Genomic DNA, 25,756 nt, shown 5'->3' on the forward strand with positions numbered 1-25,756 from the left:
AAACTTTATTTTCTTAGATTATGATATTCTTTGCGATGATTACTGAATTTAAAAGAACTTTTAATTTACAGCAATTTTATATTTTAATATAGATATTTATGGTGGTGGTCAGCGTTCTTATGTGCAGCTAGCATTGTAGCATTTTGATATCACACTGATGTGCATAACATAATTAGATAGATTAGTTGTTGATATATTATTAGATTAATATTTTTTTCTTTAATGATATTTTAAACATTAAACTTTTGTCCTGGGTTTTTTCCCCTTCATCTGTTTTTTGTAAATGCTCTTCTCTTAGGCTAAGAGACAGCAGCGAAAACTTAACTTCCTGATCACACAAACTGAATTATATGCCCATTTTATGAGTCGTAAACGAGATATTGGACATGATGGAATACAGGAAGAAATCCTACGCAAACTGGAAGACAGCTCTACCCAAAGGCAGATTGATATTGGCGGAGGAGTAGTGGTCAACATCACCCAAGAAGATTATGGTAAGAGATTCACCTACAGTCCCATGCACTCTTTTGAAAGTTACTGTACTCTGCACATTATTGTGCAAACTTACAATTTCAAGCACAAAATCTTTCTGTGTAAGAAGCACTACTATAATTACTGGAGTTTATCTGTGTTAATTTGGGTGGTTATTGCTGCAGAGCTCTAATGTGGAGATGTTGTTTTCAGATAGTAACTATTACAAGGCCCAAGCTCTGAAGAATGCTGAGGATGCTTACCAGATTCATCAGGCCCGGGTATGTATTTTTTGGATCCGTGAAGTAGAAGAGAAAGCAAAGTAATTGTAGAGGCCACAGAACCAGAATCTTTCGTAGAAGCCAAGTCAAGTAGGCTTGTTTAATCCTGGGTGCAAGATTTGAATTTAATTCCATTGCCACTTTCTGTGCTAAACAGGTAGAAAACCAGAATATAAAGATTTTGGCTATAGGAACAAGCTTGTTTTCTTTTAGTTTCTGGCAGACTTCCTATGTCTTAATGTGAAATGTAAAGCCTTTTACTATACAGTTTCTTGATAAGTTAATATGTTTGTCATCTTGTGCATATATTTCTCTTCCTGTTTAGACCAGATCATTTGATGAAGATGCGAAGGAGAGTCGGGCAGCTGCTTTACGAGCTGCTAACAAGTCTGGTACTGGCTTTGGAGAGAGCTACAGTTTAGCAAACCCATCTATCCGAGCTGGAGAAGATATTCCACAGCCTACCATTTTCAATGGAAAACTGAAAGGTTACCAACTGAAAGGCATGAATTGGCTGGCCAACCTATATGAGCAGGTATCTTGGTACATCTTGCAAATTTTTAAAATTTCTAGAAGTATTTAAGTCATTAGAGTAAACTTGGTAAAAAAACTCTGTTTCAAAAATAGACTGCGTATACTCCATCTGTAATGCCTTTAGGAGAAGGGAAAATACTATGTAAGCCACCTATCAGTATTCTTGATTATTTAGGAAATAACAACTTTGGGGCATTAAGTTCAAGATATGTTTGTACCACTGTTTAGCACTTAGATTATACAGTGAGGAGACTTTTGCTGCTCAGAGCTGCATACTGTTTCAGGCTTGGGTCAGCTGGTAAACTACAGGCAACCTTGTCCCTCGTGTGTGCACCCAGTTCATAATGTGATCTCAAAGTGCAGACAGGCTGAGGGAAAATATCAGACTGAAAAATGAATGGAAGTGCAGTTCAGCTAAATTACCTTTTAGTCGAAGATGTAAGAGACCATAAGGTGTTTCAGGTTGTTACAGTGGGGCTGCTTCCCTTCAATTCAGTGGCAGCCGTTCTGCTAGTTGTGTATGGATTAAAAAGTAGTATGGTAAAGGTGTTCATTTATGGATCTTTTGCAGGGCATCAATGGAATCCTAGCAGATGAAATGGGTCTGGGTAAAACAGTACAAAGTATTGCTCTCCTTGCACATCTGGCTGAGGTAGGTGGATTATAGCTTATTCCTGGTCAGTATGCTTGATAGAAGATGCATACTTTTTGCACGTTGGAAAAGAAGTCTGGATTTTAAAGCTTAAATGTCTTAAAAGGCATTTTACCATTTGTTTTAAAGCAGAGCCTTCAAAATGGGTGTGAGGGTGTGTGTATGTATATACAAATATATATAAATAAAAATAGATTTTTCGTTTATTCACAGAGTAATATCTTTTCACTTGCACTGAATGTGAAAGCATAATGAGAGAACAAGTTGTACGCTTCCTGGTTCACTGAGTTCTACAAATCAGAGAGAGTTGTAGAAATGAAGCCAAAATTCTAAGCTTCATGGCAATCAGTGTGGATTTCCGTATTTTAGTGGGGTTTCTTTAGGAAGCATAGTGATTGTTCTGTGCCAGGGCAGACAAAACAAAACAGAAAAAGCAATAGGAACTTACTTCTTCACGCAGAAATAAATATCTTTAAAAAAAAAAAAAAAAAAAGAAGTCTTGATTGGCATCCAGTCACTTGCCTTAAATAGGAGATATCAACCAAGTGATGCTGAGAGCAGAATTAGCTGCAGCACTGACTAAATGACAATTATGTGCATTTGTTTATGTTCCTTTGGATACCGGTTCACTGGCACTATCAGCCACAATACTGGAAGGGTGTGCAGAGCCAAAGGCTTTTGAGCTCATCTGTGTGGAAGGGATAACAGATAGTCTTGTCTCCCTGTTGCACTGCAACTTGAGATTTTTGGAAGCCTACACAGGGCTTTTACTTTTTCTGACTCTCCCTTACGCAGGCCAGCTTGTAACTACAAATACACTAATGGATCAACTTTGTTGTTCACCAGAGGACATTCTAATGTGATTTGATGGAGCAAAGCTTTCCAATGCCACCTGAAGTTCTTTTCCTCCCCAGAATGAAAGGAGCTGTTAGTAATGTGAAGGTGGCAACTTTCAGAAACAAAGGAGATTTTTCTGGGAACAATTTTGCTGTTATGAAATAAGTCTTAGTTAAACATTAGATTTGCTCTGTTTGATACTGTATCACCCTGCTGTGCTTTGAGGAAGTTTTGCTATGTTGCATATAGTTCCCTCTATTATGTAGCCACTGTCATTTAGTACTTGTAAAGCTATGTCAAACTGTCTCTGTATGCCTTCCCCTCAATTAATTTATAGGTGTCTTTTTTTATTATTATTATTTTTAATGTGTGTATTCCAGAGAGAGAACATCTGGGGACCTTTTTTAATAATTTCACCTGCCTCTACTCTTAACAACTGGCACCAGGAGTTTGCCAGATTTGTACCTAAATTTAAGGTAATAAGCACGTGCAAGAAAGTTCTTTCTGTTTTCTCAAAATCAAACTGTTCTGTTCTCCTGAGTTCCTTGCCTAATTACCTTGGAATTTGAAACTCTGTAATGGGCCTGATTCTGATTTTTTTTTTTCCCATCATCCTGTTTTTTCTGGAGCATTCAATTATCTAGGACTTAAAAATTGTTCTTACTTGAATCATGAGACTTTCATTTTGCATCAGCTTAAGGATACCTTCTCAGTGAAGAATTGAAGTGGGGCAAGGAGTGGATGTTCAGCTCTAATATGGGGGCCTGGCAGCAGATACAAGAATAATATTTCAGTCTTGTATGCTGTCTTTAGGGTTAGAGCAGTGTTTTCAGTCCCATAACAATTTGCGTAAGATAAATATTGTATGTGAACAAAACTGAACTCTAAAACAGATTAGAGGGAGAGAGAATGCAGTTGTTACTACAGAAAAATAGAAGGATCATAGTCATACAATCAGTAACCAAGAAAAAGGAGAGAAGTGAGGCACAAATAGATAAGAACAAAAAGATTAGAAGAAAATAGAGTTCTTCAGGTATATTGTGAATGTGAAAACATAGTAAGGTAGAAACCGAGGAACAATTAGTTACTGAAAACCAAGCTGCTTACTTATTCCCCAGTGGAAAACATTGGAGTACTGCAAAGGAAGATTTGAAAAGAACGTGTACTGCTGAAACAGTGCTGAAATTTTAGAATTAAAGAGACAAAAGTGTCAGAAGGACTTACCTTTTACCACATAGCTTGCTCTGCAGATCCCTGATGAGACCGTATGTTGGCTATGGTGGTGTATAGTTTAAGGTATCTGAATGAGGCGAAGTTGTGCTAAAACATAGTTCTGTACTGAATGATTTGGGTGACATATTTTGGGATAAACTGTGATTACTGAGACTTCAAAGAAACTGGTGAATAACTAGAAATGCTTAAGTTAGTGAGGAGTCACTTAAAAAAAACTAAAAATAATCCATTTATGTATTGCATAGCCCAAAATAATAGGGGCCCTGATGAAAAACCCTGGAATAGAAAACATCAGAGCAGTTGGCCATTCTACCTACTTACTTTCTCCCATTTCCTTTAATCAGTTCATTGTATAGAATAGGCAAGCAACTGTTTATGTTACTCCTCGTGAATGAAATACAGAAAACGTTTCAAAACTACAGTCAGGATGCTTGTGAAAAGATAATTTTCCCTTTTTTGACTTAAAAAAAATCTGGTTTTGTCATTATGTAGCTATTCTTTGGATTTATTGCATAATAATGTTTACCTCATGTATGGAACAGAACATATTTTAAAAAGAAGTTTTCTAAACTTATGATTGTCACATGTTTACAATTTCGATCAATCTTTTTCAACCAGTATTGTTCCTGCTTCTAATCATACAGAAGCATGTAGTCAATTATGCTTGTAGTAAATCACAGTGAATTAATTTCTTCAGGTCCATGACAGAATATGTAAACTAAAAGGCAAATAACTTTTTGATTAGTCTGGTTTTTTACTACCATCCTTATTTCAGAACAGTTGTAAGAATACTCAACTAAAGGCACTTTAATGTTTAAGACCTTTCACAACCACATGAACGAGCATTCCTCACTTTGCAGTCTTAGTTGAGTGTAGTCCTTTCATCAGACAGAAGATGGCAGTACAGTATTATTACTCAGTAACTCTGGATTCAGTGCATTGCAAAGATCTGTTCAGAGTAATAGGACCCCTGAAATTCTGAGCTATAAATGGATTAACGGATTTCTCTGGCAGTAGTGCTTACTTTTTTAAATTCTTCTATTAAATATGTCCAGACCAGATGTTTTAACTTTGTCTCAAATTTTTGGGGACAGTTCTGAAATACAAAACCAATGGGACAACGGGGAGTGTTAAACAAGAAGACGAGCCCACTGGTCTTGTAGGGTTAACTGTAGCAGTTGAGGGTAGACCTCTTTCTGCCATAAGCAAAGCATAATTTTTAATTTTTAGAAAAACCTGACTAGAAGGTGTAATATACTACTGGGCATTTTGAGATTCTCAGCATAGCTTGATCTAGCCTTTGTACTAGGCATAAGTTGCTTGATACCTTTGCCTGGAATGCTCTGTTTCTAAGTATTTTTAAGTCCTTTCTGATTTTTGTGTTAAGAAAGACAATATCCCTTTTCATTGTTTTGGAGAAAGAAGTCTGTCTTTTTCATTTTTGTAGAATACATAGTATAAAATTCTAGAGCAGGTATGTCTTTATTTGAAAATAATGTCTTTCTACTTCTGTACTGTTCCAGGTGCTACCTTATTGGGGAAATCCCCATGATAGAAAGGTGATCAGGAAGTTCTGGAGTCAGGTAATACCGGCATGCCCATGTGCTTTGACCATCTTTGTTACTTCTGCAGAGTAAACCAGAAACTACTGCTACATGGCACCAAGCTAAATGATGTGTGGATACAGAGTTCTGTTTCTTCATCCATGTAATAGCATTTTCATTAAGATAATGAGGTAGAACGCTTCTCCTGTGGTGGAGAGCAATACAGAACAGGGCAATTCAGGGCAGTATGGAGTTCGATTGAAGAAACTAGAGCTCTGTAAATAAAGCAGGAAGTTTCAGTGTCAAGGACTGTTTATTCTATTTGAGTAACCTAACTCAGGATGCCCAAGTCTAGCATCCCTGCAGGCCTGTCAGATTGTTCCTGATTTAACAACAGTATTTTGTAGGGTTCAATGCCTGGGTCTTGTCTGCCACGTTATGAAGCAGCTGAAATTGTTCAGGGACTAATGGGCTGAAGTCCAGATCCACCAGTTGAATAACTGTGCAGTAATTAATTTAAAAAGTCAGCTGGGGAAAAATGCAGTAATAATGAGGAAAGATTATGAAACAGAAGTCTGAAATTACAGTATACATAAGTGAACTCTTCACGATGTATTTACATTATGTGGATATTTGTTTCTTACTTTGTGGTTATAGAAGACATTGTATACTCAGGATGCTCCTTTCCACGTGGTCATTACCAGTTACCAGCTAGTGGTACAGGATGTGAAGTACTTCCAGCGAGTGAAGTGGCAATATATGGTGCTGGATGAAGCGCAAGCACTCAAGAGTAGCTCCAGGTAATAAATTCACTGGAAACAAAATGTTCCTTCTGTATCAACCTCTTGAAGGAGTATCAAGAAAACATCAAGATTACATAGATTATTCAAGTTAAAAGTGACACACGTAAGACCCTTTAAGTGTCTAACCTAGTTAAGTATCTGTGTAACTCTGACACTGGATTGATCCACTAGTTTTTTGCATTTAGATTTTCCTTCTCCAAATATGTAAAATGTAATTAAAAAGTAATTGTGGAGCAGAAACTTGTATGGAGTACAGGACAGTTAAACAAACAAAACAGTGTGAAATGCTGTGCACCTTCTTTCCTGACCACTCACAGAATTCTGCCTAGTGAACAGTCTGTAGTCTTTAGCATATATTGCTTATAAGGGCTCCATTAAATGCATTATTTTGATTCCTTCTTCAGTGGTACTTCCAGACACAAATGAAGGTCAGAACCCTGCAAATACCGTTGGCTGCAACAAAGCCTGATCTTTGTCATAAGACTGTGCCAGAAAGTTTTCTGTTTGTTTTCAAATAATGGATTTGTCCATCATTACTTGTGTAATTGCTTTCCCATAACGTTTGTCCAAGTTGCCACTGCACACAGTAAGTTGAAGACTGCTTTAGATGCAGGCTGATTCTGACCAAAGTCCGTCTCTTCAGCGTTCTTTGGAAACTGCCCCTCTAAGAGGATTGTAATGTATAGCTCAGCACTCCTGCCACAGTAGCCCATATGCTTAGTGTTGGAAAGTCTGAAAAATACATGACATTCTGATTCATAATAGCTGTTTCTTTTGGGAAGTTAATTATTCTGATCATAAGATTTTATTAGTATCCAAGCATTTGTATTAAAAATGAGTAAAAAAACAGTTAGAAAAATAAATAAATTATGCACGTTTCTTTGTAATTTGTAAAAGGCTACTTCTTCCTGTAATTGTCTTTGAAAGACGGGGGAGTAGCTGTGATAGTTTTACCCAGTGACCTCCAAAAATCATTTGGGAAGGTCACTGGAAGCAATTGGTTTTAAAATGCCTTATGTTTCATATCCTTCTACAAAAAAAGTTTTAATGATTTTTCTTAATTTTATTCATCAGTGTTCGTTGGAAGATCCTACTACAGTTCCAGTGTCGAAACAGATTGTTGTTGACTGGGACCCCAATCCAGAACACAATGGCCGAGGTATTTGGGAGCTCACAAGAGTGGACTTTTCTTTATAACAAGAATATATATTAAATATATGTGAATAGTTGAGAAACATGTTGTATTTGTGTGGTTGTAGGATCATGCTTGTAGCAAAGCACTGGCAAATAAATATAGGAGGGGAAAATTTGGAAATGTGCCACACATTCAAATAAAAATGAAACTGAACATACCTGATGGTTAGTAATACCTAGATTTCAGGATGAAATCTAATTCTTGTGGCTTTTCCTTATGTTGGCTGAAATCATTACACTGTTTCTCACTGCTTTCTAATATTTTGTTAAGTTGATGTATCTGGCATTTGTCTTGGGGGGGTGGGGTGGAGGGAAAAGGATGTGGCTGGGTTTTTATTTAATTTTGCCTTGTCTCATGATCTAGTAAGGTGATTCTGTTCATGAAGAGCTGCAAGGGTTTGTGATTTCCAATTACTTTGTCCGCAGTACGGTGACTTTTGCCGATCTACTGTTTTCTCCTCTCCTTTTAGCTGTGGGCCCTGCTGCATTTTATCATGCCAACGCTGTTTGATTCCCATGAAGAGTTCAATGAGTGGTTTTCTAAGGACATAGAGAGCCATGCAGAGAACAAATCTGCCATTGATGAGAGTGAGTGCAGTGTGTAACTGCAGTAGTTTTTATGTTAAAAATCTGTTGCCTTTTCCAAATACTAATGGATAAACTTTCTCTCTCATTTTTTGTATGGGAAATGTCATCTAGCAGAGGGTGCATAATGGGGTTGAATGTTATGGGTTGTTGTCCATAGCTTATGTCAAGGTTTGTGTTTCTGACTGTGAAGTAGCATGTGTAATGAATAGAAAAACATGTAGTGACAATGTCGATTTGCTACTTGTGTCCAGTCCTCCTCCTTCCCAGAGGATAACAAATATTTAAAATATTTGGAAGTTTCTACAGAGCACATAATCTTGGAGATCTCCTGAGTGTGTTACAAGCTGTAGACGCAAAAATTATGACACAAAGCAGTAAACACCTTCTGAGCTCCAGAAGAGAAGCATAAAAATTCTTCAAAAATTAAAAATCTTCACTGTAAATTTTAGGGGATAATTATGTAGAAAAATCTAGCTAGGCAAAATAGCTGATTTGTAATTGGAGTAGAATACAGCACAGCTGGAACTTGTCACAAAAGTAACTGGTTTAACAGTTCTGAAGTACCCAGAACTCTGTTTTTACAGGTTATTGTAAAGACTGCAGTTCTCTGTCAATGCAATATGCCCTGTTCTTGTGATGTTGTAATTTGGGGGGGTGAGACTTAAAATTTTAATAATCTCTTTTCACTAATTAGCAACGTCTCATCTGAAACTTTCTTCTTCGCTAATAGTGAGTGATAAATTTAAGCCCATATTGTTCAGCCCAGAGAAATACGTAGCACGTAATGCTTTAGAAGTTCATTCTTTGAAGCAGATCTTCAGATTCGTAAGTTAAACAGTGTAGCTTGGCACTCATTGAAAAAAAGAAAAATCAACAGAGACGTGCCAAATCTGTGCTGTAAGAACTTAGATGGGGGGAAATGGCTGAGCAGTAAGGGACTTAATTTGTAGTAGAACACCATATAGCTTTCTTCTCTGGTGACGTAATTGTTCCTTCTTCCCTATTCCCTGTATTTCAGACCAGCTATCCCGCTTGCACATGATCCTTAAGCCTTTCATGTTAAGAAGAATCAAGAAGGATGTGGAAAATGAGCTGTCAGATAAGGTGAGAAGAAGTATTTATCTGGAATGAGTATTTCAACTTTATTGTCATAGCTGTGTTCTCTAATCTGTTTTTTGCAAACTCATTTGTCAGTCTGTGTACCTGAAATTTGATTGTAGACCTTTCACAGACCTTCAGTTTCTGGCACTGTGTCCCAGCAATCTCATTAGAAGTGGATGTAACTGAAGAACCCCTAATGAATAAACTTTTCTTCTAGAGAAAACATTTTGTTAAGTTACAAATAAAAAATCTTTGAGCCTGATTACTTTGACAGAAATGTCACTAATTGAAGTGAAAAAGATTGCTACGACAATGATTGGGTGATAAACATCTCCAATTGCCTTTGTGAAGGATTTGGCATGGATTTAGGATTCTTTTTGCTTGCTTGTAAAAGCAAGAAGTGCATAGTGGTAGCATCATACTCTTCTCTCCTGTTAGTCTCTTAATTCATGTGAATGTTAGCAATACGGGATGGTCTTGTGGTCAATATGTCCTCAGGTGTTGGGACCACTGGCTAAGAGACATCTACTTTGTTCTGATTTGTTCTGTGCTTATTAATTTCAAAACTAAAACTTGCCACAGGCACTGTTGGTACATGATGCACCTGTTGTTATTATGGGCTCCTGACACCTGTTTAAGACAGCTCTATATGGGTAGCGTTATAACAGTAGAATAGTAGAATTGAGGTCAAATTTTAAGCTGATCAGCTGCAGATGTGATGTTTTCAGAGTTTCTTAAGAATCTGTTTGCTTAGTTGTGCTTACATACCTTTAAAGGTCTGTCTGCTACATCCTTACCTAAGCCTTCCAAAACACACCTATGGGTTAAGTCCTTCGCAGGTTGGATCCTGAAATACAGATATGAACGTGACTGCCTGTATATGTATTTTTTGAGAAAGTTATGTTTCCTTAAGATATGTTTCTCTCTGCTTTGTGTGTACCGATGTGGTCATCCTCCATTTCAGAGATAGAAAAGACTAAATCTTCATTACTATTTTGCAGATTGAAATTCTTATGTACTGCCAGCAGACAAGTCGACAGAAGCTGTTGTACCAAGCTCTGAAAAACAAAATCTCTATTGATGACCTCCTGCAGTCCTCAATGGGCACTACTCAGCAAGCACAGACCACCACTAGTAGTCTCATGAATCTAGTCATGCAATTCAGGAAGGTAAGGCTATTTTAAATAATGATTTTTTAAAAGTATAATAATTCATTAGCACAGAACTAAAATATGGCTTCTAGAAAACACCATAGAAAAAAAATTTCTGGTATAGGCAAGTAAATCTGCATGCAGTTCAGTTGTGTTTCTGATGCTGTGTAGCACGATGTTGGAGTAGAAGAGCTTTAGCGGAATTGGGCATACATCTGCTAACTGGTTTGGTTCCAAATTGGTTGTTGAAGGAAATCATTCACTTGGGAAGAAGAGGCAATAGCTGTTATGTGAATAGGAAAAGATAATGATGCAGTATTCAAATTTGAGTAGAGATACTAAAATAGCTCTGACATACTAATCAATATTAAAGATTTAGCGATCAATAGTCATAGTTGATTTGGGATGTAAATGCTGCATCAGACTAAATTAATTCCTCCCAGTGTTTGACATGCCCTCTTTCTTACAGGTGTGCAATCACCCAGAGCTGTTTGAGCGACAAGAAACTTGGTCTCCATTTCACATCTCCCTAAAGCCATACCAGATTTCAAAGTTCATCTACCGTCATGGACAGATCAGGGTCTTTAACCACTCACGGGACAGGCAAGCCTACTCCACTTCCTCTCCAGCTTAGCATATTTAGTATTATTACTTAGACTTATTTTAGCTTTGTAAGTGCTTACCTTACCAAATGATATTGGCCAAGTGATGCATTCCTAGTTTTCTTTCATTCATTCAGCTGTTAAGCATCTGATATCTGATGCTCACTCTTGGTGGAATCCTGATCATCAGATATCCGTTTCATTGAATAAGACAGTCAGGAAAAGGAATTTAGAGTTGTTGCTGATGCTGTGTAATAGAATTAAGCTTTAAAAGAATTCTTAAAAAAAAAACAACCAACAAAAACTTGGTTTCCCTTCAGTGAGTTTTCATGTTTAAGGAAGCTATCAGTATCTGTATGTTGTGACACGGTATATCGTGAGCATCTGCTAGTGCCTTGACAGCTTTTAATGCTTACCTTGGATTAATAGAAACTGCCCAAGTACAGTTTACTGTTTTCTCCGACTGTGGCAATTCTTGATTAATTTTGTTTGCATTCAGTTATGAGAATTGCTCAGGGCAGAGATGAGAAAGCCATGTTTGAATATGAGACTAACTGTTCTACAGTGTAAAATGCAATTCCAGAACAACGGTGTGTCTCTGTCAAATTGACAGTAGTGCATGTGGACTGATGATACTTTTCTCCTACTGCCATGCAATTCCAGATATCAAGAGTGCTGAAATACCTACAATGAAGAACTGACTAGTTACTCTGCATTTTCTGCTGATTGTGTGATTGAACATTGTGTGTGTTAACACCTTCTTAGTGATTTTGTTTGGTTTTGTTGCTTTCTTTTTCAGGTGGTTACGGGTTTTACTTTCGCCATTTGCACCAGACCACATCCAGCAGTCTCTCTTCCATAGGAAGGGTAGGTTTACAGTCCTGAGAAACAAGTTGGACTGCACACTTGCATGTGATGTTCTAATATGTCTTATTAAGGGGGAAGGGCTGAGAGGCCAGATCAGTTAGTCCTCTGAGATAATCTGATTAGAACTTGTTAGAATTCTGTTAGCATTTGTACTTGTGCGTATATGTCATATGCTCAATGAGGAAAGGATGGAAGCAGCTAGGAGAATAATCTGTGGACAACTTGTTTAGTCACTGCTTAATTCTGCTATAGTCTCTTGTTCCATTCCTCCTGTCTTATTTTAACTTACCTCAAGGTAATAATGCTGCCTTTTCAGTCAAATGTGAATTTATCACAGATTCAATTCAGAGAAATCTTGGATTCGTTTCAGTACATTCTGTATTGTATGTTAAACTGCCAACTTCTCTTTCAAGTAAGAAGTAGATAAGGGGCAAGTGACACAGGTTCTAATCAATAAGCAGAAAACCCATGTAAGCTGCTTATATTGACAAATACAATTTATTATTATAGATTTCTCTGCTGTTGGGGTGGGAACATTTTGGGAGAAAAAAGCAAGAGAGATACTGGCTGCATTACTATGCTGAAATCTGTTAGCATGGACCTGTTCAGCTATGCAAAACCCTTTTCAATTAAGAAGAACCAGATGCAGCTACAGGAGTCTGCACTTGTCTGTAACTCTCTAACTTCTGTGTGTCTTGCTGATTATTCTGGTCTCTGTTTTGGTATTCATAATGGGCTTTTTCTTGGGGACCCTTTTTGGCATACCATAAAAGGAAAATAATTCGGGAAATATAATTTTTGTGTAAAATTTAAAAAATAAAAAGATATGAATGGTATCGGGGGTACGCAGTGCACATGGGTGGGCCTGAAAGGCTTTCTTCATTAACAGTGGAACACACCTTTTCTGCTCCGCACCCTTCACTGCAGTGTATTCATCATCCTCACCGTATCTGTTGCATCCTTATCCCCATACCCACATTCCCCTACCAATTCCTGTGTCTCCTTCCAACCAATTTGACTGACGGGCTGGGTGAGAGGGAGCATGTTTGGCAGGCATCCTGAGGTATGCATGTTCTGGTCAGCTGTCTGGCAGGTACATGTTTGAATTCGCAAATGTGCACACTACCTATTGATTCTTAGTAGGCGAAATCCATGTCCTTACTGGCTGCATGGTTTTCTGGCCTAGAATGTATTTGTCTTTCTTGGTAAATGCCTTTCTCTTGCCCAGCCTGGAAGATGAACTGGAACTTGGAGTCAGGCAACAGCAATTCAGATGAAATTTTCAGTATTTCTAAAAGGTGTTGGTTAAATTAGGATCTCCTGTTTTTTCACCTAGGTTTGTCATATGTCAGAGAATGTGTTATCTTGAACTGATGAAGTAAATTTATTGTTTTCAGCTGTGAGTGTCTGTGAAATGTGTTGGCCTAACTTCAGTATTTCTGTGACATAGGCATCAATGAAGAAAGCTGTTTTTCTTTCCTCCGGTTTATTGATGTCTCTCCAGTGGAAATGGCAAACCTCATGAATCAGGGACATTTAGCCAGGTGAGGACAACTTTTTTTTCCTCTCTCTTTTAGTAATTATAGGAGAAGTGCAGGTGATGTTAGAGGCATCTCTCTGTAAACCTGCATTTTTTATGCTTCCTAATATTATCATTTGTGTATTGTTATCTAATATTATGCCAACTTCTAGGGTGTTCCTCCAGGTATAGGGCACCATTATGCAAGGCAGTTTTTACCCCTCTGTCCAAAGAAAACTTCTGTTACAAAGATTTGGCATTGTAAATACACAAGATGGTCAAAGGGCAACAGCACAGTTTGCTTAGGATCACACTGTAGGCTGCTGGCATTATCAAGCACAAAATCCAGGCTTTTGAAGGCCAGTTTATTGCAGTGCTTACCAATTGCACTTGAGCATATGTTTTAACACGTACAGAATAAGCTTGTGCTGTGATAGTTGTTCTTCAGCTCCAAGCCATATTGTCTACTTTCCACATGTCCTGGTTTTAATATGAAACAGAATTCCAAGGCGTAGGCTTAGGATAATGGATTTTTTGCATCGTGAACTGTATTATCTTTGAAGGGGATGCGATCTGTTTAAGTTATAGTGTACTCTGCAACAGACCTCTGACACTCTGAAGTGACAGTGTACTCTGCAACAGACCTCTGACACTCTGAAGTGACTGTTAAGAAATTTGAGTTTAAAAGCAAGTCTTAATAAATACAGTTGTTTTGCTTAGGGCTTTGTAAGTGTAATATTGTTTTATTGTTGTGGTTATTTTGGACTACTGTTTCTTGTCTTTGTTTCAGTAACATAATATAAATTTCTCTTGATCTATCTGAATGATCTTTATGATAAATTCTGCATTCATTATGCAAGTTGTTATGAAGAATTTATATATGGAGTAATTTACAGAGAAGTCAGAGTGCAATTTTAAGTAGTAATGGCTAACTTGGGCTTGACCCTTTTAAACAAAGTGCTTCAAAGTGTATGCTGATTTAATCACTTAGATTCAGTTAAGCCACCTTAGAAGACATTAAAATAAGAGTAATATAATTGGAAGATGTCTAGCAAAAATTATTTCCTTTAAGCCAGAACACTGCAAGCCTGAAATTCTGAAAAAATATTTGTGTCAAATAGAGTTATGTTGTAAATATACTCAAGCCTTTCTTTGTCAAAGCAGTGAATAAATATATCTACTGTGTTTTGTTTCAGATGGTTAGCTCTTTTCCTGTCTCTGAAAGCATCCTACAGGCTCCATCACACGCGCTCCTGGATGGAGGCAGAAGGGGAGAAACAGCAGGGGTCACGTTTTCTGAGGAACAGGGATTTCTTGCTTGATGTAAATTTCCCGCTCTCTTTCCCTAACTTGCACAGCTGCACTTTGCTGCAGGTAAGCAAAATTTCTGTGATGTGGAGACAGTAGCAAATCCTCACGAGTGAGAAATGATGAAAACCTTTCTATCCTTATAAAACAAACTTGGAAACAGGATGACTTTATTATCTGCTTTATTAGATATTAAAGTTCAGAGTGCTGAACAGAAAAATAGTTTAACTGCTATCTTCCTCCCATGTGGTGATAAATTTCAAAACCTGCTATAAAAAATAAATCAATTTAATTAGAAGTCTTAAAAATATTACTGGAGCAACAGAACTAGATTCTACATGTAAGCTTAAGAGGTTTCTAATGTTTTTCTACATGTAAGATACTTGTTTTCTGACTGAAATTAATTCTTTTCTTCTCAAATTCAATACATTGTTGCAGCAGCTAGGGAAAGCAGAGACTTAAGCCTAGCAGTGTTTTAGTGTTGGTGGACAAGCATTGTCTGTCAATGGTGTCTTTCTACTCTGAAATTTGCTTCTGCTGCTGTCTGGTAGACTCTAAACATGTTCATCTTAACTGTGTAATGCAAGGTCATTTTCTGTGATCTTTTGCCTGGGATGCATGTGAAGGTTTTGTCTTTTTATGACTAAATTGCTCTTGATTTCCTGAGTTAGGTTATAGCTCCATTGATTTATCTCACTGGGAAATAAGTTCACAGAAGCGCTACCATAGAGTCAGGAAAGCATCTAGGGCAGTTAGCAGATATGCAGTGAAAAAATGTTTTCTGAAACAGTGAGATTGTGCCAAATTTCTCTAGGGAATATTGCTTCTGTTCATGAGTCTGGAAGGGGAAAGGAGATAGCCAGAATTCAATTGAATAGCATGTAGAGGAAGTTGAAATTGAAGACGCATAAGCAGTAGGAAACCAACTTTGGACTTGGTGTCATGTTTTGCAGTGTTAACAGCAAAGCCAACAAAATGAGTCGTCCTAGTTATCAAACAAAGAGCAAGCCAACTGACTCTTGTATGCCAGTTAACTCTGGCTGTGCTGGTGTTGAAATATGCTGTGTTTCCATGTCTAGCTTGATAAAATGTCTATGCTATATGGATTTGGGGGGGATTATAATCAGCTCTTTGTACACTGACTGTGTAATGCTTATCTCTGAAACTATACTGGAGCTCTGTTCTCTCATTGGCATGGTTAAGGAAAACTCGTGTGCTGTCATAAATGTTGCAGCCTAACAGTAAGGGAGTAGAAGATGGTATCAGAAATTGTATGCATTTACAGAAGGTAGCATTCATTTTTACATGTGTAGAAAGACAATCTAGATCTTTACATAGCTGTTGGGCTAGTGTGTATAAATATTAAAATTAAAGTTGTTGTATTTTCTTAAAGAACAGAAGGTAAGTTAACATTATAGATATTAAATGTGCGATGTGGAGTAGGCACATGTAAGTTCTAATATTAACAATGAAATGTAAAGCATTGGCTAGGCTACAGACCCACCTGTACCATAACCTGGAAAGACTTAAACACATAATTTGTTTCTCCAATTAATTTCTGTTCTTTGAGGAAGTCATTACTTGTGCCTCAGGGGGTCCCAGTGCTGTGACTGTGTGTAACTAGTGACTGGTGTAACTAGTACCTTTTGCATAGGAAACAGACAGCTGAGGAGCAAAGCTCATCAGTGTGTGCAATACAGCACATTTGTGATAACCCCAGTAAATCTAAAGGAAGTTTAGCCCTACCGTTAAGACAGATTCTTTAGAACTGTTTTCCAACCTGCATGTTAGACAAATTACCACCTGAACTCACTTTAAAATAATCTGTTTGCAGAATTTTGTTTGCACAGCTTACATATAGTACATCTTAAAAAAAAAAAAAAGGGTGCAAAACCAAAGGGAGAGTTGAAAAACAAACTGAACTTTACATGCCTGTCTTTTAGCAGCATGCATCATTGTGAGTGAAAATGAACTCACTTTTTTTATCTTAGCCCAAATTTGAGAAACTTTCAGTGTAAAATTCCCTGAGGCTTCCTGTAGGTCTTCATAAGATAGTAACATGTAGGGAGTCAGGAGGGGGAGAAACAGAGGAAAAAGGAAATGGTATAAATCTGGAAAGGCTTTTCTTAACTGCTCAGATCAGCATTTCCGATTTAAGAGACAAAATATGAAAAGTCAGTAGGAAAAATGGATCTTTCTGAAATTGAGGTAACATCTGTCTAAAGATAGTATGAGTTTATGTAAACACAGAAATCCCTTGCAGTGTGAGGTCTTTTCACTCCCTTACTCAGCACCTCAACAACACGTATATTAATTTGTGTACATTGATTTAAATTAATATAAAATCTGATCTGTTGAGATGAACTTTCCTCTCCTTTGCTTTCCTAATTTTCTTTCTATAAAAAAATCAGGAGTGTTAATGAGCTTAAGATGCTGGTAGCAATCACCCATATTAAGTGCAGCTCTGTTTTTAACATAGGAATACCTCTTTCAACACTTACTTTGGATTGCATGGTTGCAGTAGATCTGTACATTCTTATTTTTTAACAATCCTCCTCCTCAGTTCTTTGCTTTGTTGTACTAAGGTGTATGATCTATTTCAGAGCTGTGGCTGTGTTCAGTTCTGTAACCTTACCCAGGCTTTTCCATGTATGTGACTGATGGGAAGTTGGTTTCCGCTGTCCCTGTTATATCTGGTGTCTACTCTGTTCATGAATACTTAATGACTGTGTATGTCAGGGAATTCAGAGGGGGATGTTTCTTACGTGACCTGCTCATAATTTGTACACAGGAAGCATGGTGCTGAAAACCAGATTAATGCCTGTGTACAAGACCTACTTCTAATACTGTGTGTGTACAAAAAGAATATTTTCCTCTTCTTTTGGATACCTTCTTGGAAGTTTTCCTTTATGTTTCTTCCTGGATACTTCTATTTGGGCTAAAGCCATCTTTGATGGCTCTTTGATATTGTCTTCCAAAAGAGAATTAAATAACAAACTTGCATAGGTTTGGAATTACAGTTTGTTAGCTTCCTCTCTCTCCATTTTTGTATTCTCACTTTCCAGGAAATAAAGTTACCAAACCCCTCTAATGACCAGGGCCACAATCAGTATGCCAGTGCTTGCTGGTTTAAGACTTACTGGAAAGCTCTTCTGACTGCATGCAATGCTGATTCCTCTTAGTAAAATCAGCTGTACTCCCAGTGTGTGGGTCAGGGTGGGGAAAAGAGGGGCTTTGAGCTAAAGCAGTTGTTCTGAATCCATCTAGTAGCCTGCTGTTGCTGGGAGACAAGTGACTCTTGCTGTCCTTTCTTTGCTCCAGGCCACTGAATCCTGCCTCTGCTGATGTGGGCTCACACTGTCCATCCCTGTATGAGCCAACTACAGAAAACTTCCTATTTTCATGGCTGCTGAATTCGTTCTTTGATTAGATGTGTAGCTAAATAGGCCTCTGGAGGGGTGTGACGGGTGACAAAACTAGCACAAGAACTGGCACAAATATGTCATGGGAAAGGGACTCCCCCTTTTCAGCAGCAGTGCTGGTGCTTTGTTGCCACCGTTTCTGGTCTTTAGATGAATAAGCCAGCATTCACATCTGTTGTCCACAGCCATGGACTCCCAGCATTGCATTTCCCACTTTGCTGTTTCAGCACACGGCCTGTTTTACCAGGTGGTGAAACAGATCACAAAACTAGCTTGGAGCGAAGGGACAAGGGTTGTTTTCATCTTGATCAGCATCTTAACAAGTACAGACAGCTAGGCCAACAAGAAGGGGCTCTGCGGGGACAGGAGTGAATGTGTGAAGCAGTTGTTGCTTAAGCCAGCGTTACTGATGAAGAGTGCCAGCTGAGTAAGAGCCTGATTCTGGGATCACTTCACATTATCCAGTGTGGCCCAAGCTTTGACCTGTACTTTTTAGCCCTGCTGAGTGTCACTGGAAGGCTATTGTCAGCTCTTTCTGCTCTCACCTTTTATATAGAGGAGCAGATGTGCACTCAGAGAGTGTGGACTTTATTTTTGCCAGCTCCAGACCACGAGTCACACTGGTAGCAGCTGAAAGACCCACTTACATGCTAGGATTGACTGATTGTATTTCTTACGTTGGTGCTAGCATGTACATACAGTAAGACTATTTTTCTCCCTTGTCAGCAGGTTCCAAATTACATATGCTAGCCATCTGCATCTTGCCCAGTGCATCTACATCTGGAAATAGAAAGGGCTCAGAATGCATGATCTGTAATAGACTACTGCTGTGGATGTTTTCTAGCATTTTTTGACATGCATAGGAATGCATATATCCAGTGTATGACAGTGATATACAAGGTGTCTGCTTCTATCATGTATCCCGATGTTGAGGACTTCCAACAATAGGATTTTAGAAAATTGGGAGGCTCTATAAAGCAAAAGTAGCACGCAATTAATTTTGGTGCATTAGGAACTGGGGCAGAACAATGCCAAGCTTTTACTTAAGTGAACTGCTAAAATTGTGAGGAGGGCACATTCTGTGATCCTATGGCAGTGAGAGGTATATGTCTTAATGTTTCTAAAATTGATGCTTGTTTCCTGGAGCATGCAGAATAATTCTCTGCATACTATATGAAACAATTATACGTAACAATAACAATTGGTTGCTATGAATATAGAAGAGTCACAATAAAAACCAAGTAGCAAAAAAGGCTTAGTCTCTAAGCAGTTTATTTCATTGTTTGATGCAGATATTTACAATAAAAAACAAGATATAGTAACTAGTGCAAGCAAAGAAAATTTAGTTTTCTGTTATTTTTCTGGGTAGAGTCGAGCATCTTCAAAGAGCTCCCCTTACTTAAAACTGCAGTGTCATCTCAGTGGCCCCACTTTTGAGATAATATATTTTTCTGTATCAAAAGGACATTGATACACTTGTGGCAAATTCCAGGTTTTACACTTGGGTGTATTCATGTGTATGAGTAACCATGGTAGCACCTTGAAAGTCTTCAGGATAAAATTCAGAGCCATTTTGCACAGGAAAGGAAGAAAAGGTTGGAAAAGATGAAAGTCCAAAGATACCAGTCCAGTCTCATTTAGTCTTAATTTTTTTCTCTGCCAAATTTCATTTTACCCATGCTTCAGGATAGATAAAGGAGTAGCTAGAAAACAGCTTGAGGGTCAGACCTACTAGAATATTCCCATACTTCCTTCATTATAAACGCTAAGGTCAAAAGGTTCAGAGAAGGAAAAACTTGTTTCTGGTTCCAGCTGAGCGTAAAGGCAAGTATTGATATGAGCTATTCTGATTTCAACTATTTCAGGATTTGAATGTTCTGATAATTACACAGAGATCCTATACGCTGTCATTGCAGAAGATGTGTAGAGTTTTCTTTTTCAAAGAGAAATATTTGGTGAATGTCCTTCGTCTGTCTTTCTCATGGGTAGTTACAAGATTTAAGAGGAGGTTTTCTTTATAGACATAGTAACTTCTTAATTTTCATTTGTTTCCAGAACCTTGTGTTCAGTAGCCACTGTAAAGCAGTTACTGGCTATTCAGATCATGTCATACATCGAAGGAGATCAGCTACCTCATGTGTACGGTGCTGCCAGGTGACTGAGCTGCCGTCCTTCCTGTGCATAGCCAGTCCACGGGTAAGTCCAAGTTGAGTTGTAAATTATGTATTTTCTATTGTGTTTTAAATCTTGTTAGAATTGTGTCTTAGGAACAGGATGATCTATTAGCTTCTTTTGGTTGGGTGAAACTGTTGTGAGGATATCCTTTTGCTACTGTATTCAATAGTGGTTTTTTTCATAGGGGAAGTGACTGTAATGTGTACTGAAGGGAAAAGGAAAGTTGTAAGATGCACCCAAGAGGAGTTATTCTGAGATACGTAGATTTCACTTTCTCTCCTAATACCAAAAGCAGTAAAATTACAGAAGAGATTGTCAAGTAGATTATTCCCCCATAATCTAAGGGGGAGATGTAGGTATGATAAGAACAGAATGGGTTGATTGTTTAGTCAACTCTTTGACAAAAGGGGGCTGAAGAGCAATGCTTTTTTGAAAAGGATGTTCTTTTTCTCTCATTGTGTCAGCTTATGCTCCAAAAAAGAAACAGCAAATTGCAGTATACAAGGATTACTGGAGCTGGCATTTTCTAAATCTTTTGGATATTAAGTGGTACTGCTTGGGATTGTCCATCAACAATTAACTGCATTTTGAAATTACTTTAGCTGAAGTTTCCTAGGCTGACGCAAGAGACCTTCAGTTGTGTTTGTTCCATGTTGTTGGATCTTGACAAAGCTGGGCAAAATGTACTAAAATTAGCAGGCTATCCAGATGCTACATTCTTTGGTTACTGTTGATGTCATTGCTGTAGGCTTGATCAAATGGGGCTGCATGTGCAATTATACATTGGCATCTGGAGAAGGGAGGATGGCAAATAAGACTCTGCTTATCACCTACATGCTGCTCCTTGAGCTGAATTCATCTGTGCCTGCAGCTCTAGGGGCCAGGACTCCGACTGAATTCTCAAAGTCACATATCACCTTCCAGTAGCAATATATTACCTGGTTCAAGAAGAAGCAGTTATTCTGAGAGTAATTGTGAAAAACACTTCTTCAAATTCCTTTGATTTGTTGCCCTTTGTACTTAAATTTGCGTTGCAGGTGAATATGTTGAATACTTCCTTTACATTAGGAGGGGAGGAGGGGGGCTCAGAAGGCTACATAGGAAGGGGGACAGAAAGACGAAGAGAGATCATATGTTACATACGTTCTAGTGAATACAAGTTGCTTGTTTTGGCTTGGCTGCTAGATAAAGATGATTCAAGTGGAGTCATGGCTTTTTGTTTCTAGGAATACAAAGACTTAATTTTACGCTTGTTAGAAACTTTTGGCAGGAGTGTAGAAGACCTGAAACAGCAGAAAGAGCACATATGTTCTCAGAAACGATAGCCTTCTGTTGTTTGACCTGTGATGAATTTTGGGGAAGTTAATGGAGCGAATGATAGAAATAGGAGCGTATGTTTATGTAGCAGCTGGGGGGGGGGGGTAGTGGTGAGGGGGGGCTTTAGTGTTGTAGTTTCCTTTCTATGCAGGCAATCTTCCTGAGTACACACAGGCTTCAGTCACAAAAAAAAAAGTGACTTGGAGGGTGGATCTTGTATTCTTGTATTCATTAAGAAGTTGATTAATTTGGTTTGCTTTAATTTTGTTTGCTTTAGTAGCAGTTCGGTAGATCCCAGTGTGTCAGAGGTATTGTGGTGAGAAGTTGTTTTGGGCATCTCACAACACCTGAAAGGTTAACTTTGCATGGAGATAAATGCAGGAAGCACTTTATAGTTACCCTAACTAAACTAAGTTTTTTAATTTAAGGTGGCATTGCATTCATATATCCCTATCACTATATTTTTTTGATGTATTTCTAACCATGACTATTGCATTCAGTCAGTTTGACAAGAATGTGTTGACATAGGAGGGTTTAGTACTAAGGACTACCCTACCTTTTGTTAGAACCACAAAAACAAACCTGGGGAAAAAAAACCACTTTAAAAACTGTACCATGACAAAAAGGAGAGAGGAGGAGCGTGAACAAGCTTGAATGGAAGATTTTTTTTCATCTGTTTCAGAAATGTGTAAGGTGATACAAATGCAGAGCTCTACCCTAGGAGTGTGTATATGCATTTAAAAAAGTGTGGAGCTGACAGTACAGATAGCCTTACATCCTCAGATGTCAGTCAGTGTTACACAGGCTTAACTTCCTACATGGGAAGATTTGTTCTTGTTAATGTAAAAATTGCACTGAGGCACACATACAGTTTGTCTCAAGATTGTCTCCTGCTAGCTCTTCCCTTAGGGGAGGTATTACTGAAATGTAGCTTGTAGAATTTTACGGTGTGACTATTTTTCTTTTTAAAATCCTAGTGTCTGAATCTCCATATTGATCTCAGTAGATAAGCCAGGTTTCTGTGTCAGAAACTAGTCTGCCCTGTTTTGTGTGTAATGGCTGTCTGTCCTAGAGGTATCCTGGAAATAAATACGATGTTGTCTGTGCTTGAAAGAGTATTTTTCCCAGTCTATCCAGTGTAGATATATGAACTGAAACGTGATGGTTAATGGTGTCCCTTAAACAACCTAAGTCTGTACCATCATTTGCGGTGTACATCAGTGTTCAAGCAACAAGACTTGCTTACATTTTGAATTGAGGTCTTGTCCTTTCATGCTAAAGTCAGTCTTATGCTTTGACTGCAGGTGGCAGTACAAGATAGCATCAACTCTATATTTCAAGTAGTGGAAATATGTATGAAGTCTCAACATAGTCCCTTTCACTTTGCAGTGTTTCATGTGGCTGTGTGCATAGACCCATAAGCCAATCTGGTTTAAAAATAGCTCTTGGCATCTTGCAAAACAATGGCTTTACCATTATTGCTAAGATTTGTATGCTTTTCTGTTTTTATTTCAATATGTACTATAATTGTGCTCATGAACCTGTTTAAACAATTGTTTGGCCCTTGCAAAGAGAAGTCTCTCTTTGTGAAATTAATTTATTCCTATGAGAAGAGCTCCTATAAAACAGGAGTGGACCACAGGCTTCCACCCAGAAGATCTTGTTTAATACCTTTTACTTTGAGTTAGCTGGCAAATGTTCAGAGAGGTGCAGTCAGCATCTAAGGTATCAGGCAGTCTGTCCTGAAGCATGGATTGTATCCTTCACCTTACAATTCTAAAGTGTAGTATTTAAAACTGGTGATATTTGAACTATTTTATTCCTTATCATTTCGTTAAGCCATTAAAATATTTTAACTTGCATGATATAATGTTATATATGTATTATTCTCAGTATGTTGCAGTTAATTCTGTCATGCTAGAGTAAGCTGGCACAAAAAATTAAAACCCCTTCAAATACATAAAAGCTTTTAATATGCAATACAATGGTAGTTCTTTTACTGTGTTTAATGTTTCAGTTGTCCCATTATCACAGTAATTCCCATCCCTACTCAATTTTGCAGAAACTCCCCTGCCTACTGTTCACCATCAAAACCTATAGACTCCCGTACTGTTTCATTGTATGCAGATCTGCTTCCTTTTTTAAAATGTGAAAACTTTCACAAGTTTGATTTCCCCTGTTCATTTTCGTTACATTGCCTTTCATAGTCCTGTAGGTAATGTCATTTTGAACACTGTTAAGATTCATTACAATGTTTTTAACTTACATGAATTTACATGGATGAATTATTTTTTTTGATTGTACTCCTGAAATAAAAGCAACAATGACTTCTAAAGTAATGATATATTTGCTTCCTATATTAGTGAAGAAATCTACAAAGCATTGCCAATTTATAACTTGTCTCTGTTACAAGCCCATACTGTAAGGTTAATTGTCTAATATTAAACTTTAGTTTCATTTTTATGTGAGTTTACAACACATTAAGTCTCTAGATAGTATGTGAAAGTTTCTACTAGCTTTTTTTTGTAAACTTGGTTATAAATAGCTTTTGTAAAGACTTACCCCAGAATGTTGCCTAAAACAGACATATATTCAGAAGAGATAGAAAGAAGTTGGAGATCTGCACTGTATTGGAAAGATTCTTGTGCTAGATGGTGGATTGTTGTGTATTTATATTTGTGTGAAAGTGTTGTAATTGTATGTGCTTTGGATCATATGATTTAACTCTTGGTGCAGTATCGGAACTAAAACACAGCAGAGTAGGCTGTACTGCTATGTACCGTGGCTCAGTCCTGCTTTTGGTTTTTATTACTGGAGTACTCTGGTAAGGGAAAGATAAGAGAAGGCTATAGATTGTACAAAGGACAGCCTTTGCTGGAACAGACTCTTTACCCAAGGACCTTACAGCCATCAGCATACAGCTGTTTGGCTAATGTAGACCTTCCACTCTCTGTACAGATTTGGGTGGATGGGGCAGAGCAGGGGGAGTTAAAGTGACAGAGCCATTCCAGAATAGCTCACATGGCATGAAATCGGAGTTCCTGTGTTTGCAACACTGGTCTGTCCAGCTGGGTTGTATGTACTGAAGCAGGTAATAGGGCAAGGGATTCATAGAACGGCCAGAAGAAAAAGATCACCCTGTGCTCACTTGCACTGTTTCTGTAGCCCACTTCTGTTCAAATCAGCTGTCAAGCCCAAGAAGTGCGTAGTTCCAAAACAGGGCTGTTTTCCTGTTCATTTGTTTTCCCTTTCTAATTTATGTATCTTCCTAATTTTAAATTATCACATGAATTTCTGTTAAGGACGATATTTAAATCTCATCTCTGCTAGGTAGATACTTGATTGTGAAGGGCAAAAATAAAAATAAATAAAAAAAAAGAAATCTAGGGAAAATGAGAAGTGCAGCAAGGATATTATTCTTTTACTCAGCTTTGCTATCAGTTGTGTAGCAATTGGCACAAGGCATTGTTTATCAGAAGGCAAGTAGTCTGTGCCTGGTTGTTCATAGGACTTTTTTTTGTGGTGTGGGGAGATGTTGCATCTTTGCTTATTTTAAGCCCAGCCTAAAATTGTTTTCCATTTGTACATGTCAGTTACAATTTGACTTTTAAAATTTGATCCTGTGGCAAGGTACCTGAACTGAGGATTTGGGGATGAGGGGAAATCTGAACAAGAATATTGATGAATATTTTACTTGTAGGTAACAGCTGTGCCACTGGAGTTCTACTGCAATGACCGAAGTGCAGAATACGAGCGCAGGGCACTAAAGGAAGGAGGAAGTCTTGAAGCAAAGCAGTGTGTACTCAATGGAGCCCCTGAGCTAGCAGCTGACTGGCTGAAGCAATGCTCCCAGTTCTTCCCAGAGTATCCAGGAGGGCTGTTAGGGATCAGGCCTCAGAACGGCTGGTCTTTTATCAGGATACCAGGTAAGTTTGGAGGTTGTCATGGAACAGAGATGAGATAAATTAAGGACATCTGGTCTTCGGTGGTAATTATGCTTGGTTGTGGGCTTTTTGAGGGGGTGGTTATGTGTTTGGTTTTCCTCCTGAGTGAATGTTAACCCTGGTATCTTAAAATACACTCTGATTTCATATCCTCTATCTGGAGTAAAGCTGTCAATGGGTACTGAACAAGTCTAATACAAACTTTTCTAATGC

General features: G+C 38.0%; 1 protein-coding gene across 2 annotated transcripts in view; it reads left to right on the forward strand.

Annotated features, from left to right (window-relative positions):
* INO80 (INO80 complex ATPase subunit) overlaps nucleotides 1-25,756 on the forward strand; it is a 69,487-nt gene that overhangs the window by 19,585 nt on the left and 24,146 nt on the right. For both annotated transcript variants that reach the window (XM_049825233.1, XM_049825234.1), the window contains exons 10-26: nucleotides 299-494; nucleotides 685-752; nucleotides 1,078-1,287; nucleotides 1,858-1,938; nucleotides 3,156-3,251; nucleotides 5,532-5,591; nucleotides 6,210-6,352; nucleotides 7,430-7,514; nucleotides 8,020-8,137; nucleotides 9,156-9,241; nucleotides 10,240-10,407; nucleotides 10,859-10,992; nucleotides 11,791-11,858; nucleotides 13,309-13,402; nucleotides 14,574-14,751; nucleotides 20,163-20,303; nucleotides 25,300-25,525. In XM_049825233.1, the coding sequence (XP_049681190.1) occupies nucleotides 299-494; nucleotides 685-752; nucleotides 1,078-1,287; nucleotides 1,858-1,938; nucleotides 3,156-3,251; nucleotides 5,532-5,591; nucleotides 6,210-6,352; nucleotides 7,430-7,514; nucleotides 8,020-8,137; nucleotides 9,156-9,241; nucleotides 10,240-10,407; nucleotides 10,859-10,992; nucleotides 11,791-11,858; nucleotides 13,309-13,402; nucleotides 14,574-14,751; nucleotides 20,163-20,303; nucleotides 25,300-25,525 (2,152 nt within the window). The remainder of the gene's footprint in view (nucleotides 1-298; nucleotides 495-684; nucleotides 753-1,077; nucleotides 1,288-1,857; nucleotides 1,939-3,155; nucleotides 3,252-5,531; nucleotides 5,592-6,209; nucleotides 6,353-7,429; nucleotides 7,515-8,019; nucleotides 8,138-9,155; nucleotides 9,242-10,239; nucleotides 10,408-10,858; nucleotides 10,993-11,790; nucleotides 11,859-13,308; nucleotides 13,403-14,573; nucleotides 14,752-20,162; nucleotides 20,304-25,299; nucleotides 25,526-25,756) is intronic.

The sequence above is a fragment of the Accipiter gentilis genome, chromosome 22 (genome assembly GCF_929443795.1).
Source record: "Accipiter gentilis chromosome 22, bAccGen1.1, whole genome shotgun sequence".
Classification (NCBI taxonomy): Eukaryota; Metazoa; Chordata; class Aves; order Accipitriformes; family Accipitridae; genus Astur; species Astur gentilis.